The sequence below is a fragment of the Carcharodon carcharias genome, chromosome 21, assembly GCF_017639515.1.
Source record: "Carcharodon carcharias isolate sCarCar2 chromosome 21, sCarCar2.pri, whole genome shotgun sequence".
In the NCBI taxonomy this organism is placed as follows: Eukaryota; Metazoa; Chordata; class Chondrichthyes; order Lamniformes; family Lamnidae; genus Carcharodon; species Carcharodon carcharias.
The window spans coordinates 25,969,223-25,985,045 of NC_054487.1; the positions used below are offsets into that span (position 1 = coordinate 25,969,223).

A 15,823-nucleotide genomic window follows, 5' to 3' on the forward strand; every position below is an offset into this window, starting at 1 on the left:
ACTTACCTGACTGCAGGTTATTTTGCAGCAGAAACCTGGTCACCAAATCCCTTCTCCCGTCCTCTGGCCAGGTGGTGATTCTATTTGGGAGTCTCATATCAAACACAGAAATGAAGAGTTAAAATGGTTCAAACCCCACACTGGTGGACCAAATGAGCTTTCCCTCCACAGTGAACTCATGCCCTGAGTTAAAATCAGGTTAAGCGCAAAGCTTCAAAGACCAGAGGTGATAGCTATTGGTTGGTCAAGTGATAGATATAAAATGAAACATTTCCTTAAAAAAATTGTAACAAATAACATTTTTATTAATCCATAAAATTTTAGGTAAGATATGAAGGGTTACTAATTTATTTAAAACAAAGTTCTTCACAATGAAGTGCTGTAGTCTGAAAAAACCGGATGGACTTGGATAGGAGTCATGGTCAAAGAGTGGGTGGGATTGAATAATGAGAACTTCTGAACTGATGGGGAGTCAATGGATGTACTATTAAATGTCGCACAATTGAAACGTATTCTATAGGTAGGGACAAAGTATTATAGTACACTGTGTTACTTGATATAACACTCCTGTACAACACATGCTGTCCAATACCTGACAGGGCCAATGGGCCACTGAAAGCTCAGAAATTCTACATGACAATCAAAAAGTTATATTAAAAATTAATTGCAACTTGCTTAAACTGCTGCTTCACAAATGATGAATCAGTATTCAGCCAGGTAACATTGTGTTCTGAAGTAATATTTTTGTGTTCATTAAAATTGAGGATTTCAATGTTGGGAAAAGAAACTTTTCCAGATATTACTCCTAGAGTCAACACTAAATTTCTCTAACTTAACCATAGCATGAAACAGCATAAAATAACAATTCTGCAATTGTGCCTGTACAATGGGGTTATTTTCAAATTTTCAATTTAATCACTTCAGGGCTGGTGACAAGGGTTTGGAGAGGGGGAGTGGAGGGAGGGGGATGTGGTGGGGGTTGCAGGAGACCTGACAGAATGGAGCCGATTGTCCACCTGTTGTACAACCTATTGATTTAAGTGGAACAAAAAGGGTTTTATAATGGATGAATGGTTGCTCTGGTAGGTACTGCCTAGCTAGTTGAAAAAGACCCCAATGTACCTTGGCCTCAATCATTAAGAGTGATATAACGGTGCTCCCTATGGGGTGCACCACTATTCCTGATGCAGTTAGCAATTAGGGTCGATTAGTGTTAAATTCTGGGCGGTTTAATGGTGTGAATTAGTAGGAATTGCAATAATAATTGTTCATAATTAGTTAACCAAGGACTCTTTGAGCCAACATCATATCTGGCTATTTTTCATCAATCCCAAATAAGCAAGTTGCCATCTGATCAAATATCTGGGGAGTTATTGTTCGCTGTTGGTGGCTTGTTCTCACAATGGTATGTCGGTTGCTGCCACACTCTGTCGATGACCTGCTGTGGGTTCACACTGTCTGTGTTGATTAATGTGGATATGGCTTCTTGTGACCTGAGTGAGTAGCTGGCAGCCAACAACCCCATCCTGATGCAGGTATGGGTTTCCTGTCCTGTCAGAATACCCGCTATAATTCCAGCAGCAAGGCTGTAAATAAAACAATGACATTATTCAGCAAAGAAATTTAAAAAAAACCCTGGCATTCTTTTGAAAAAAATGTTAGCTGTTTGGTTGTCACGTTGTCAGTGGGCCATGACATCCCGCTTCACGTGTTGCAGACAGGCGGGGGCATCTTGCACACTTGGAGAATGATCGTCATTCGCTGAAATGTACAATGGGGTATTTCAAACATTAACTTTTTGTGGGAATTTCGCTGAGTCTTATGTTCTAGCAATGGATTAATGCAGAAGCTTAACTGTTCACAGCGAGACCCAGGAGACTCTCAAATGAAAGGCAAAGGCTAACCCAGGACACGAGAGGCTCATAACAGATGCAATATATCCCTGAGAAAAAAGAGCCAGTGAACAAATGGAAAAAGCAGAAATTGTCAAAAACATTCAGGAATTGCCGAAATGTGTGTAATGGGCCCTGCACCCTGCTCGCCGACGGCAAAATTCTGCCCAAAGAGTTTGATATAGCTTTTCATCCTCTAACTCAGCCAGACTGAAGGCGATGGTATCCAGTCACAACCAATGCTAAGGCTGGAGAAGGCCTGCTGATGGTACCACAAACAACTCACTACCACATCAAAAACTGTGCCAGTTAATAGATTAAAGTTTGTCAGGTGGAACATTATTTTCCAGAAGATTTAGACATAGTCATGTATTGAACTATGATGCTATTGAACAGACAAGTTTCACTAATATCCTTTAGGGAAGGAAATCTGACGTCTTGACATGATCTGGCCTACATGTGACTCCAGACCCATTGCAATATGGTTGACTCTTAAATACCCTGTGAACAAGGGCAATTAGGGATGGGCAATAAACACTGGGCTAGCCAGTGACACCTACATCCCTTGAACGAATAACAAAAAGTATGATGGCTCAGGAAGGTGTGAGAAAAGTTTAAACTAAATCATTTTGGCCTGTACTGTCTCAGGAATACCAATTGAGAAGAACAGGAGAGATTTATTCATCAGTTAATTTCATAACTTCAGTTAATCTTGTTGCACAGGTTCCAATTGACAAGTGACTGTCAAAACATATACACTCTGCTCCATTTTTTGAAGAACAGGACAGTATGGCAGTTTTGTCATGGTTTTGCTGAGATTTGTTTAATCATTGGGGCTTTTTTCATATTTGAAGGGGCAAGATTTGTAGGGTTACTGGGAAAGGGCAGAGGAGTGAGCCTAATTGATAGCCTTTTTGAAGTGCCAGCAAAGGTACAATGGGCTGAATGGCTTCTTTCAGTGTTGTACCATTCTGTGATTCTAGAATAAGAGTAAGCCTTGTTCTTGCTATCCCATGTAGATCATTGCTGGTGGAATGTGTAATTATTCACTGCAGACAACTGGCCATTGGAAATATTCTAACATGTTTCTCTCCTTCATTTATTATTCAGCCGATAGTTTACCATTTCTTGCAGAGCCTGTGCAGGTGTTGGTACTGAAACGTAGCAGTGATTCCTATTGTCTTTACCACAGCCCTTGCAATAAGATTAGCTGTATCCCAAATCTCTTCTTGTAAACAGGGTGGTGAAACATACTTTTTAAATGTTAAAAAGCTCCAGTACTGTTTCTTCTAAAAAGTCAGTTACACAGAATCTGCATGGCCCTTGTTCACCTTAAGAAATTCTCTCCGACCTATGCACCTCTTAAAGAAATATTATGAGTGATTCATTCTGCCAATGAAAGGACACAACAGATGCACACTGCTGGAGTAAGGAGAGATTGTGGACAAGTAGATTTTCTGAAATGCATTAACATCAATGGTGTCGTGGGACTGGCTGTAATCGTGCTTTGATTAAGCTTTTGGACATCTGGCTGAACCTTTCATATAGCTCACTGACAAATCATGTGAGATAACACTTGTAAATTATCTTGGGATATTTATTACATTAAAGTTGATATAGAAGTTGCTTCACCTCGAGGCATCTAGTGAATCCGGTGAAAGCCACTGCCCTGTATGACTATGAGGTCATGTTGCTCGTGAATGGAGTGTGTTGTCCAGCACCAGCAAATATGGCATCAGTGACCTGTGAGATGCAGTGGTATGCAGATGTTTGTGAGGTGTCGCCAAGGTCCACAACTGATCCTTGGAAGGAGCCAGGAATGAAGATGTTGAAGGTCACAGTGATTTTGACGGCTACTCGCAGGGCATGGCGAGCAGTGCAGTGGGGTGCAAGATCTTCGACAACGAGGGCACAAATGCCAGTGACTACCTGCCTGGAGAGTTGCAGGCTCCTGCACCACTGGTTCTTGGTCATCTCCAGATAGCGCCCTTTTTACTGGTAGATGACCTCCTGCACTACCTGTGTGCTTACTGCCCATTCTCGCTGTCATGTGTGCTGGGACAAGGGCATTTGCTTGTCAATGACAGATTTCCCCTCTGCACTGTTCACTCCTTTATGGGGCCTAGCTAATTCTCTGGAGTGGCCATGACTGACAGCCTTCTGTGTACCCCATCCAACAGGTCTGCATGAAAGTCTCAACATTCCCCCATTAATGAGTTCTTAATGAGCTCCTTAACCACTTTAATTCATGTTAATCAAATGCAACTAGGAATAGACAACAAATGCTGGCCTTGCCAGTGACACCCATATCCCGCAAGCAAATAAAAGCAAATCTACCTTTGAACTTTGTCCCCTCACCTGTAGGATAGTAGGTTACTTCCATTCAGTGCCTACTCCTGATGATAAAGCTGATATTGAGGGGCTACTTTGAGAAGTTAATGTGTAGGAGAGTCACAGGAGGTAAAGAATACCTATCCTTGCACTCTGTGGCACACTACACTAAGGTGCGAACAAGCTTTCCACTTTCCTGAATCCTTCTTCCCACAACTGTGAACAGTTTCCTCCTGGTATCTGAGTTAGCGCTACACCTGCACTAGCATGAGAGATTTCTTTAACACTGCAGAAATGGAGTAACGTTGACCTTTCTCACAAACAATAGGTTAGTAATAACAGACGGACTCATTGTGACTTTTTGCTGTGGTTTTCATGTTGCTCTAACATCTTTTCAGTTCCTAGATAATACATACTATATACAATTTTTAACTTCCTTGAGCAAGAGACTAACACCCAGGAGACTGTTTAACTGATTCAAGAGAAAGGTTCTCCTTTCTACATTATTTGTCTCTGCCTGAAACCATCCTTACTTCAAACAAAATGATACCTGTCTGAGAGTATAATCGAAGCAGATATTTCTACATTGTTTTAATATTATAATATGGAAATTGCAGAACCAAAGTGAAGAAATTTATTTCTTTCCACAATTTCATAATTTTTGTCTCTACTCTTTGGGGCACGTATGATCTTTGCAAGACTGCACATGGAGCATTAATAGAGCTGAAATGTAGGAAAATATGACATCAGTGTTTGTACAGTGATTATATTGACTATTACATGTAGCTAAGGGCATTGTGATGGGATTTTTACTTTAATATTTTGTATCTAGGTGTTTACCAATACATCATTCATTGTGGCAATAATTGGATGATTTAAGTTCCCCAAGGGCAGGCAACATTTGCTTCCACTTTCTAAGCCCATCTCCGACACAAAGGAAACCTTTACAGCAGTTAATATATTTTTAAAACCACATCTATTTCCTCAGTGAGAAGTAACAAAAGTGTATCCAATTTTAACAATATTTGTCCACCATTCTCCTGTTTTAAGGTGGCAATTCTTGGAGATATGGTCCACGGGCCCTTCACAGGCCTTCAATATTTCACTCAAGTAGCCATTCTTCACGTATCCTGTTAGATAGTGGGAACTGATGATCTATTTGACTGTAAAGAAGGGACAAGATGTGACACCAGCAACTTGCATTGAAATAAAATCTTTAACATAATAAAACATCCCAAGGCACTTCACAGGAATGGTTTAAAGCAAAATTTGACACCAAGCGACATTAGATGATATTAGGGCTGATGGCGAAAGCTTTGATCAAAAAGATAGATTGTAAGGAGAATACTAAATGAGGAAAGGGGGCTCAAGAGGAGGAGTTTATAGAGATAGGGAAAGGATTCCAGAACCTAGGGCCCAAGTAGCTGAAGGCAAGGCCACCAATGATGAAGCAATTAAAATGGGGGATGCTCATACGCCAGAATTACAGGAGTGCAGGTATGAGGGTTGTGGGGCTGGGGGAGGTTACAGAGATAGGAAGGGGTAACACTGTGGAGAGACTTGAAAAGAAGGATGGGAATTTTAAATCAAGACACTGCTTGACTGGTGAACGAGACTTGGTGCGATTGGCTGGAATCGTGCCTTGGATCAATGTTCCTAGTCTGTAACCTGTTTAGATGTAGTACTAATAAACAGGTTAAGCAGATACCAAAGTATGTCTACAGTCTGTCTAAGAACCAAGTCCCACACCTAGAGTCCTAGGGAGAAGGACGATCTCAGAACACCAAGGATGCTGAGGTCAATTTAACACACCATCTGATAGAACTACCAGTGATACTTTAATACTAATGGAGAGAGTAGCTTAGAACTGTAAGAACCAACTGTCTCTAGCAGCACTTGCCTGTATTAGTAAATGGATAGAAAAGCATAGGATTTTATTAATAGACAAATAGGGCAAAATTCACAGGATGAGGTAAAATGTGAAAATGTATGACAGAGTTACACAAGGCAGAATAGAAGATGTGAGCAAGTTAAACAATGTGACCAAACTACTCAACATGACTGATAATTGAGTTATTTGGTTGTTTGCTCCAGTTACCTGCCTCTCTTCAATGGTTATGTCCACCTGAGAGAGGGAGCATGTGGTTTCCACTGGTATTCTTGAAACTATTTCAGGTTGCCAAAGCAACATGGTGCTTGAACATTTATGGCCACGAGTTCCTAGGTACTTGATCATTTCCTGCTTCATAACCTATGCCTTTCTCCATTTTATGTTTATCCAGCTTCCCCTTAAATCCATCTGTGCTATGGCTTCATCTACTCCTTGCAGTGGTGAATTCCACATTCTAACTACTCTCTAAATAAATAAGTTTCTCCTGAATTCCCTATTGGATTCCTTATTTATTTTATATTTATCACAGAATCACAGAATTGTTATGGTATAGAAGGAGGCCAATCGACCCATTTATGGCCCCAAGTTCAGGTCCCTCCACGTGGAAACATCTCTATGACCATTCCATGAAACTTTTTCATAATCTTAAAGACCTCTATCTAGTCATCCCTTGGGTCTTCTCTCCTCTACAGAAAAGAGCCCCAGCCACAGTTCAGTCTCTCAGATTTTCTTTAATTATAGTAGATCTCTTTTGCACCTACTACAGTATCTTTATGTCCATTTTATAATATAGAGACCAGGATTGTTCATCATGGTAGTCTAACCAAAATGTACAAGATATTTTAAACATTTTTCAAGATGTCTTAATTCAAACCGACAAAAAGTGTGGTCTATTAATGATAATGTAAAACTAGATCCTGCAGGGACCATGCACAACTTTAGTTTGAGATAAAAACAAAAAACTGCGGATGCTGGAAATCCAAAACAAAAACAGAATTACCTGGAAAAACTCAGCAGGTCTGGCAGCATCGGCGGAGAAGAAAAGAGTTGACGTTTCGAGTCCTCATGACCCTTCGACAGAACTAGGTGAATCTCAGGGAGGGTTGAAATATAAGCTGGTTTAAGGTGGTGGTGGTGGTGGTGGTGGGGGGTGGAGAGAAGTGGAGGGGGAGGTGTGGTTGTAGGCAAAAACAGTGATAGAAGCAGATCATCAAAAGATGTCACAGATGGCAGAACAAAGGAACACATAGGTGTCGAAGTTGGTGACATTATCTAAACAAATGTGCTAATTAAGAATGGATGGTAGGGCACTCAAGGTATAGCTCTAGTGGGGGTGGGGGAGCATAAAAGATTTAAAAATATTTAAAAATAATGGAAATAGGAGGGAGAAAGAAATATCTATATAATTTATTGGAAAAAAACAAAAGGAAGGGGGAAGAAACAGAAGGGGGGTGGGGATGGAGGAGGGAGGTCAAGACCTAAAGTTGTTGATCAATATTCAGTCCGGAAGGCTGTAGAGTGCCTAGTCGGAAGATGAAGTGCTTTTATTTTTTTCCAATAAATTATATAGATTTTTCTTTTTCCCGCCTATTTCCATTATTTTTAAAAATTTTTAAATCTCTTATGCTCCCCCCACCCCCACTAGAGCAATACCTTGAGTGCCCTACCATCCATTCTTAATTAGCACATTCGTTTAGATAATGTCACCAACTTTGACACCTACGCATTCTTTTGTTCTGCCGTCTGTGACATCTTTTGATGATCTGCTTCTATCACTGCTTTTGCCTACAACGCCCCCCCGACCCTCCACCCACCCCCCACCACCACCTTAAACCAGCTTATATTTCAACCCTCCCTGGGATTCACCTAGTTCTGTCGAAGGGTCATGATGACTCGAAACGTCAACTCTTTTCTTCTCCGCCGATGTTGCCAGACCTGCTGAGTTTTTCCAGGTAATTCTGTTTTTGTTTTGGATTTCCAGCATCCGCAGTTTTTTGTTTTTATCTCTGTGTTTAATTGACTGCCACTGCTCTTCAAGAAATGCCTACCTCCTTGAAGAAGTTCTGTTCGTCTCTGCGACAAGATTTCCGTATCTCTCTTTTGCCTTGTTCACCTTCATTGCTTTCCAATTCTCTCCTGGTGCTTGACAAGGTGTTTACTAAAACCCGCTTTCACAGCCATATCTCCTTTCTCAGTGACTGTCTCCATCTCCGACTTACCCCACGTGGATTTCAACTGAAATTCCACCCCTCATGTTTCAAACCCACCCAGGATTACAGGTATTTCCGGGACATAAAACGTTTCTCGGACTGCTGTTCCCGTCGCATCCTGAGATCCACACTCAATGCCATGCGCCGCCATATGAACACACTCGACCTCTCCCTCCAGCAGCACCGCCGTACCCTTTTTCAAAGCTGCGTGTGCCCCCAGTTTCATTTTATTCTTTGGCTCATCCGACGCCTCAACAAGAAACTTTTTCTCTTTCTCTCAAGTGCTCAGGAACGCAAGCTCCAACAACTCATCGACACCAACACCCGTCTAGGACCCTCCACCCCTGCCTGTCCCTCCGTCCCCACCCCATCTTCCAATCCCAGCCTCAGCCGTGTATTCACTATACCCCCTGACCTTCCCCTCTCCGATGCTGAACGTTCAGTGCTCAGCAAAGGACTTAGTTTCATACCCCTACGCCCTCATCTTAATGAATTTCGGGCTCAGCACGATGCTGAACTCTTCTTCCGCCGTCTTCGTCTCCGGGCTCACTTCTTTGGGCAGGAGTCCTCTTCCCGTTCAACGGATCCTTTCACCCACCTCCAATATTCTCCCTCCACCTGGACCCCCCCAAGATTCTTACCTTCTCTTGATCTTTTCATTGAGAACTGTCGGCGCGACATCAGTCGTCTCAATTTCTCTGCTCCTCTCACCCATTCTAATCTCTCTCTCGCTGAACTTACTGCACTCCATTCTCTCAGGTCCAACCATGACATCGTCATCAAACCCGCTGACAAGGGTGGTGCTGTTGTTGTCTGGCGCACTGACCTCTACCTCGCGGAGGCTGAGTGTCAACTCACAGACACTTCCTCCTACCTCTCCCTGGACCATGAACCCACCACTGAACATCAAGCCATTGTTTCCAGGACTGTCACTGACCTCATCTCCTCTGGGGATCTTCCTTCCACAGCTTTCAACCTGATAGTCGCCCAACATCGGACGGCCCGCTTCTACCTCCTACCCAAAATCCACAACAGGACTGTCCCGGGAGACCAATCGTGTCAGCCTGTTCCTGCCCTACGGAACTCATTTCTCGTTATCTTGACTCCCTTCTCTCTCCCCTTGTTCAGTCCCTTCCCACCTACGTCCGTGATTCCTCTGACACCTTACGTCGCATCAACAATTTCCAGTTCCCTGGCCACAACCACTTCCTCTTCACCATGGACGTCCAATCCCTCTACACCTCCGTCCCCCACCAGGATGGTCTGAGGACCCTTAGCTTCTTCCTCGAACAGGGGCCCGAACAATCCCCATCCACCACTACTCTCCTCCGTCTGGCTGAACCTGTTCTCACACTGAACAATTTCTCCTTCAACTCCTCTCACTTCCTCCAAATAAAAGGTGTGGCTATGGGTACCCGCATGGGCCCCAGTTATGCCTGTTTCTTTATGGGGTATGTGGAACATTCCTTGTTCCAGTCCTACTCTGGCCCCCTTCCACAACTCTTTCTCCGGTACATCGATGATTACTTCGGTGCTGCTTCGTGCTCTCGTTGGGACTTGGAAAAATTTATTAATTTTGCTTCCAATCTCCACCCCTCCATCATTTTCACGTGGTCCATCTCTGACACTTCCCTTCCCTTCCTTGACCTCACTGTCTCAATCTCTGGTGATAGACTGTCCACCAATATCCATTACAAGCCTACCGACTCCCACAGCTACCTTGACTACAGCTCCTCACACCCCGCTTCCTGTAAGGACTCCATCCCATTCTCTCAGTTCCTTCGCCTCCGTCGCATTTGTTCCGATGATGCTACCTTCAAAAACAGTTCCTCTGTTATGTCCTCCTTCTTCCTTAACCGAGGTTTTCCACCCATGGTCGTTGACAGGGCCCTCAACCGTGTCCGGCCCATCTCCCGCGCATCCGCCCTCACGCCTTCTCCTCCCTCCCAGAAACATGATAGGGTCCCCCTTGTCCTCACTTATCACCCCACTGCCTCCGCACTCAAAGGATCATCCTCCGCCATTTCCGCCAACTCCAGCATGATGCCACCACCAAACACATCTTCCCTTCACCCCCACTGTCGGCATTCCGTAGGGATCGTTCCCTCTGGGACACCCTGGTCCACTCCTTCATCACCCCCTACTCCCCAGCCCCCACCTATGGCACCACCCCATACCCACGCAAAAAGTGCAACACCTGCCCCTTCACTTCCTCTCTCCTCACCGTCCAAGGGCCCAAACACTCCTTTCAAGTGAAGCAGCATTTCACTTGCATTTCCCCCAACTTAGTCTACTGCATTCGTTGCTCCCAATGCGGTCTCCTCTACATTGGAGAGACCAAACGTAAACTGGGCGACCGCTTTGCAGAACACCTGCGGTCTGTCCGCAAGAATGACACAAACCTCCCTGTCGCTTGCCATTTCAACACTCCACCCTGCTCTCTTGCCCACATGTCTGTCCTTGGCTTGCTGCATTGTTCCAGTGAAGCCCAACGCAAACTGGAGGAACAACACCTCATCTTCCGACTAGGCACTTTACAGCCTTCCGGACTGAATATTGAATTCAACAACTTTAGGTCTTGACCTCCCTCCTCCATCCCCACCCCCCTTGTTTCTTCCCCCTTCCTTTTGTTTTTTTCCAATAAATTATGTAGATTTTTCTTTTTCCCTCCTATTTCCATTATTTTTAAATATTTTTAAATCTTTTATGCTCCCCCCACCCCCACTAGAGCTATACCTTGAGTGCCCTACCATCCATTCTTAATTAGCACATTCGTTTAGATAATGTCACCAACTTCGACATCTGTGTTCTTTTGTTCTGCCGTCTGTGACATCTTTTGATGATCTGCTTCTATCACTGCTTTTGCCTACAACCACACCACCCCCTCCACTTCTCTCCACCCCCCCCACCTTAAACCAGCTTATATTTCAACCCTCCCTGGGATTCACCTAGTTCTGTCGAAGGGTCATGAGGACTCGAAACGTCAACTCTTTTCTTCTCCGCCGATGCTGCCAGACCTGCTGAGTTTTTCCAGGTAATTCTGTTTTTCTTTTAGTTTGAGAGTTTTCCTTGCAGAATATTTAAGAATTGTTCTCTACTGACTTAAGATCTTTGGTTTAACTTACATTATTCTATTACAGTATATGCAGAATGAGAGAAAGTCTATGTTTTTAAAAAGTCAATTTCAATCCATATTGCATCTGCAAGGACTTGTGCCATGTCACAAAGTGAGTCAATTTTGATGCACAGTTTATTTGCAAAGACACTCATGGCAAGAAACTATCTCCTGGAAAGATAGGTAGTGAAGAAGTGCTAACATGTACAGGTTAAACATGGTGATGCTGTCAAGATGGACTGTTTAATGGGAAAATGTGACAGAATGGTGGGGGGGGGGTGGAGAATGTTACTTATATTGTGTGTAGTTAGTTAGTTGTTAAAGTGTATAGATCGTATGAGTTGCTATATTTTTGGTAGTGTTCATGGAAACTCATCAAATCATTCCTTGAGTAGGTGGGGGAGGGGGGTGTTGGTAGGGTGCTACAATTATGACGTTTATAAAATTGTTATGTTTGGGGGCTGTGTCTTTAGAATAAAATGGAGATGGTCATGTGACCTGTTCTGAAGTCTGCCTGACAGCAGGCCTGGGTAGTTTGATTTTTAGAGATTAAAGGAGTTTTACTGGGAAAAAGGTACAAGGTATTACTTGGAGACAATGGCAGCAGCCTGCATGCTAAAAGTGGAAAGACTGTGAGTCTCTAAAGTCCCAGAAAAGTGTTGAGAATATCAGGTTGTAAACTGTAGTGCTTTAAACTGTACATTTACTTCATAGGTAAGAGAGTTAGGGTCTCAAGGATAGCTCATCAGCATTTCAACCTGCTTATAAGGCCCATGTGATTCATATTGTCATGGAGATAGGCTTTGGGAGGGGAAGGGTCTAAAATATTCCTGAAAACTCACAGTTAATGTTACTCAACCAGGTTCTGGGAGAAAGAGCACAGCTATGAGTAGCAAGAAGCTGTGGTTCACCACACAGAAATATGGGTGGGATCTCAGACTTGGGCTGAAACGACTGAATTCATGAGAAATGAGGCTGGAATATTTGCACGACAGGAAGAATCTCCCAGAGTGGGGGAGCAGGGGAGTGCAGTGGTGGTGGTGGTGGTGGTGGTGGTGGTGGTGGTGGGGGGGGGGGGGGGGGGGGGGGGGGGGGGGGGGGGGGGTGGTGGGGTAGGGGGCAGGGGAGGAATCTCACTGTGAAAGACAGCTCTGCGATTAAAACTTCCAGGGTTAAGAAAGGAAAAGGACAAATATAAAACCCCGGAAGCTAAGAATCACCTTGAACTGGTTCCAGGGGAATTGAATATCTACTTAAAGGACAGTGTAACATGCAGCTGTGAAGTCTGTTTTCAGTTCTGAAACGGTGGACAATTCCTTGATTGAACAGTTACTTGATCTCCATGTTGAGATCTCATTATCCTTTTCCTGGAGAAAAAAAATCAGAAACAATTCTTGTCTCATTTCCATGATAGACAGGATCAGGAAACTGATCAGGTTAAAAAACTGACCCGGGTAAATTTCAAGTCCGAACTGTGTCCCTTTATATGTTTATCTCAGCTATAATTTTTCTGCAAAAAGGAATATCAGGATATCAGTCACTTTGGCACATGTACTATATTGGCTTTAAGCTTAGCACATTAAGTCAGAATCCAGCAACTTAGGACGCTAATTAAAGACCTGTTTACCTCTCAGTTATTTTTACAGAAATGTTGGTGAGGTAAAGGATATGGAGGGTGGAGGATGACAGACTGGCCAGGAGAGCATTGGAAAGTTGTGTCTGGAGCTAACAAAGCATGAATGAGGGTTTCAGTGGCATAGAGATTGAGGTCAGAGCAGATACAGGGAATGTTAAGGTGAAAGAGTAGGCAGTCTTTGTGAGATGTTGAGTTTGGAGATAGCATGGAAGGAGATGGAAGAGAAACTGGAGAGATGTGGGAATTTAGGGCTATGGCTAGAAGGAAACTAGCTGGAAGTTGGACTTGATGGGCAAGGAGAAGCATTGGAGGAAGTTGAACAGATGGTTTCAAAGATCAAGGAGGTCACAAGCTCTTTACATTTGCTGGAGGTGAGGGTGGAGTGGACAGGGCTTTAAGGAAGCAGCAGGCTCTATAGCCAACATTCCCCCGTCACTGAGTCGGATGCCAGTTTAATTTATTTTCTTGACACAGGAAAAATCATTCTAGGGAACAGAAGCTTTTGACTCTGTCAATTCTTACCAAGTCTCAGGTTAGATTTTGCAGGGTTGAGAAGAAGAAAAATATCATAACATTTCTTTACCTTATTTTATAAAAATAATTTACTGATAACTGCAAGTTAATTTTAAAGTTTAAAGTGTGAAAACTGCTTCTGATCATCAACACAAAGGTTTGTTAAAAAATATATAGATTATACAGTGTTCCGTAGCCCTCTGATCTGAGATTATTGCCTAAGGATTTAACAAATGTATGCGTAAGTTGCTGAGTTTCACATTTTTGAAACCGCAGACATAGTAACATCCACTGAATGTGCTCAGGTGATGGGAGCGATTAACAAAAAGTGCAGGCTTAAACACAGCAAGATCCGTTGCTATTACCATGATGACAAACAGTAAAAAAACATTGACCTTAGTGAGTAAGGAGGAACCAAAAATGGTGCGAGAGGGAATTGAGGAAGACAGATGTAAGATAGGGAATAAGGAGAGGCATAGGCTAGCGCAGGATTCTTACAGGAAATACTAATGTGTTACATTTTATTACCAGAGCCTAACACTGTATATAAGGCTTTCAAATATTTAATTCCATTTAATATGAATTAAACATAAAACTCCTCATTTATCAAGAATTCAGTTATCAATTAAAATAAATTCAATGCATAAATTCTTAATGTTTCTTTACTTAAAATGCGCAATACCTCCTGGCGCGGTTTTAAGATGGCTGCAGTTTGGTCAACTGAATATAACCAGGGGCTGTGTATGTGAGGGAATTCTGCTGGGGCGGTTAATTAATTTTCTAGAATGTTTGTTTTATTTTATGGAATCATCCCCTATTCAGACAGTTTAGATAGGTCCTGATGACACTGTTTTTGTGAGTTAGCTTAACTGTACAGCTTCCATTAATCCAGAATAAATTCACTCTGAACTGCTGCCAGGGTTTGAGCCTGTGGAGCCAGAAGGCCTGCATGAAATAAAAGAAGACATTTCCCACAGCAAACTACTGAATACCACCCCCACCCTGCCACCCAACAAAATGATGCCTGGTCGTTTTTAGTTAAGTTGCACTGAGGGAAACCAGGAGGCCACACAAGTTCCATTCAGAGCTCCCTGAGGTTTAGTGGCAAGATTAGGAATGCTGATGAACGCTATGAACTGTCACCAATTGTAGCAATGCAAACTTTACTCCCTCAAGTCTAATAAAATTATGAACTTCTAAGGAAATGGGTGCCTTTTTTTAACCCTGTTGCACCATCAAATACTTCATCTACAGTTTGAGCTAGAATCTTGGTAAAGCTCATTTACATTGCCCCAGCAAGCACTCCCTGATTAAGTATCAGATGTGCTAGATACACAGTGATTTTCATATCCCTAATGCCCTGTTTGCACTTCAAAACAAGACCAAAATAAAATGACCAGTTTAAATGCAAATTTATTGCTCTTGTACAGCGCCCTCTCTGATTTTGAGTGGATTTTTATATAGAAGGCCAGAGCTCACACATGGAAATGGCAATCGATGTTAACCAGGATCAGATGAAGTTACAACCCCCAATTTGTTTCGACCACTGGACTATCACCAAGTCCTGTGCTCATCCACTGAACATGTGCGGTCGAAGTTAGGATGTAACTATTTTGAATAATATTCAAGAACTCCAGACAAGAAAAGCTGGATAGAGGTAGAACAGGCTTCTTTTTATGCCAGCTGTTTTTTTGTTTAAAAGTATAAAATCATCCTCATTAAGTGTCCCTCCTGTGGCAGGAATCGCACAAATTTTGCTGCTGTTTAAAACTGGGGCTTCCTTTCACTCCTGAGTTTTACAGAGAATGGAGGTCAGCCAGGAGAGCATTTGAAATAGCTAAGCCAGGAGGTAACAAAGACATGGATGAGCGCATCAGCAGCAGAAAGCGACAAGGTGGCTAATGTAACAGAGGTGGAAGTAGGCGGTTTTTATGATGGAGATTTATGGGGTCTCAAGCTCATTTAGAGTAAAGCAAGATGTTGATGTTACAAACCATCTGGTTTAGCCTGAATCAGTTGCTGGGAAGGAGATGGAATCGGTGGCAGGGGTTGTGGTGGAGGCCGAATACAGTGGCTTTGATCTTCCCAATGTTTAAAGCGAGACTCTTTGGCTCATCTAAAACTGGATGTTAAAGAAGCAGCCTGCAACTCAAAGGCAGTAGAGGGTTTAAGAGAGGTGATGGAGAGGCAGTGCTGAGTGTTGTCAATGTATGTGAGGAAGCTCACCTTGACAGG

General features: G+C 43.0%; 1 protein-coding gene across 1 annotated transcript in view; it reads right to left on the reverse strand.

Annotated features, from left to right (window-relative positions):
* Nucleotides 1-1,206: 1,206 nt before the first annotated feature.
* zgc:136858 (uncharacterized protein LOC678543 homolog) overlaps nt 1,207-15,823 on the reverse strand; it is a 101,145-nt gene continuing 86,528 nt past the window's right edge. The window contains exon 19 of the mRNA XM_041216219.1: nt 1,207-1,586. Within this exon, the coding sequence (XP_041072153.1) occupies nt 1,355-1,586 (232 nt within the window). The 3' untranslated portion in view covers nt 1,207-1,354. The remainder of the gene's footprint in view (nt 1,587-15,823) is intronic.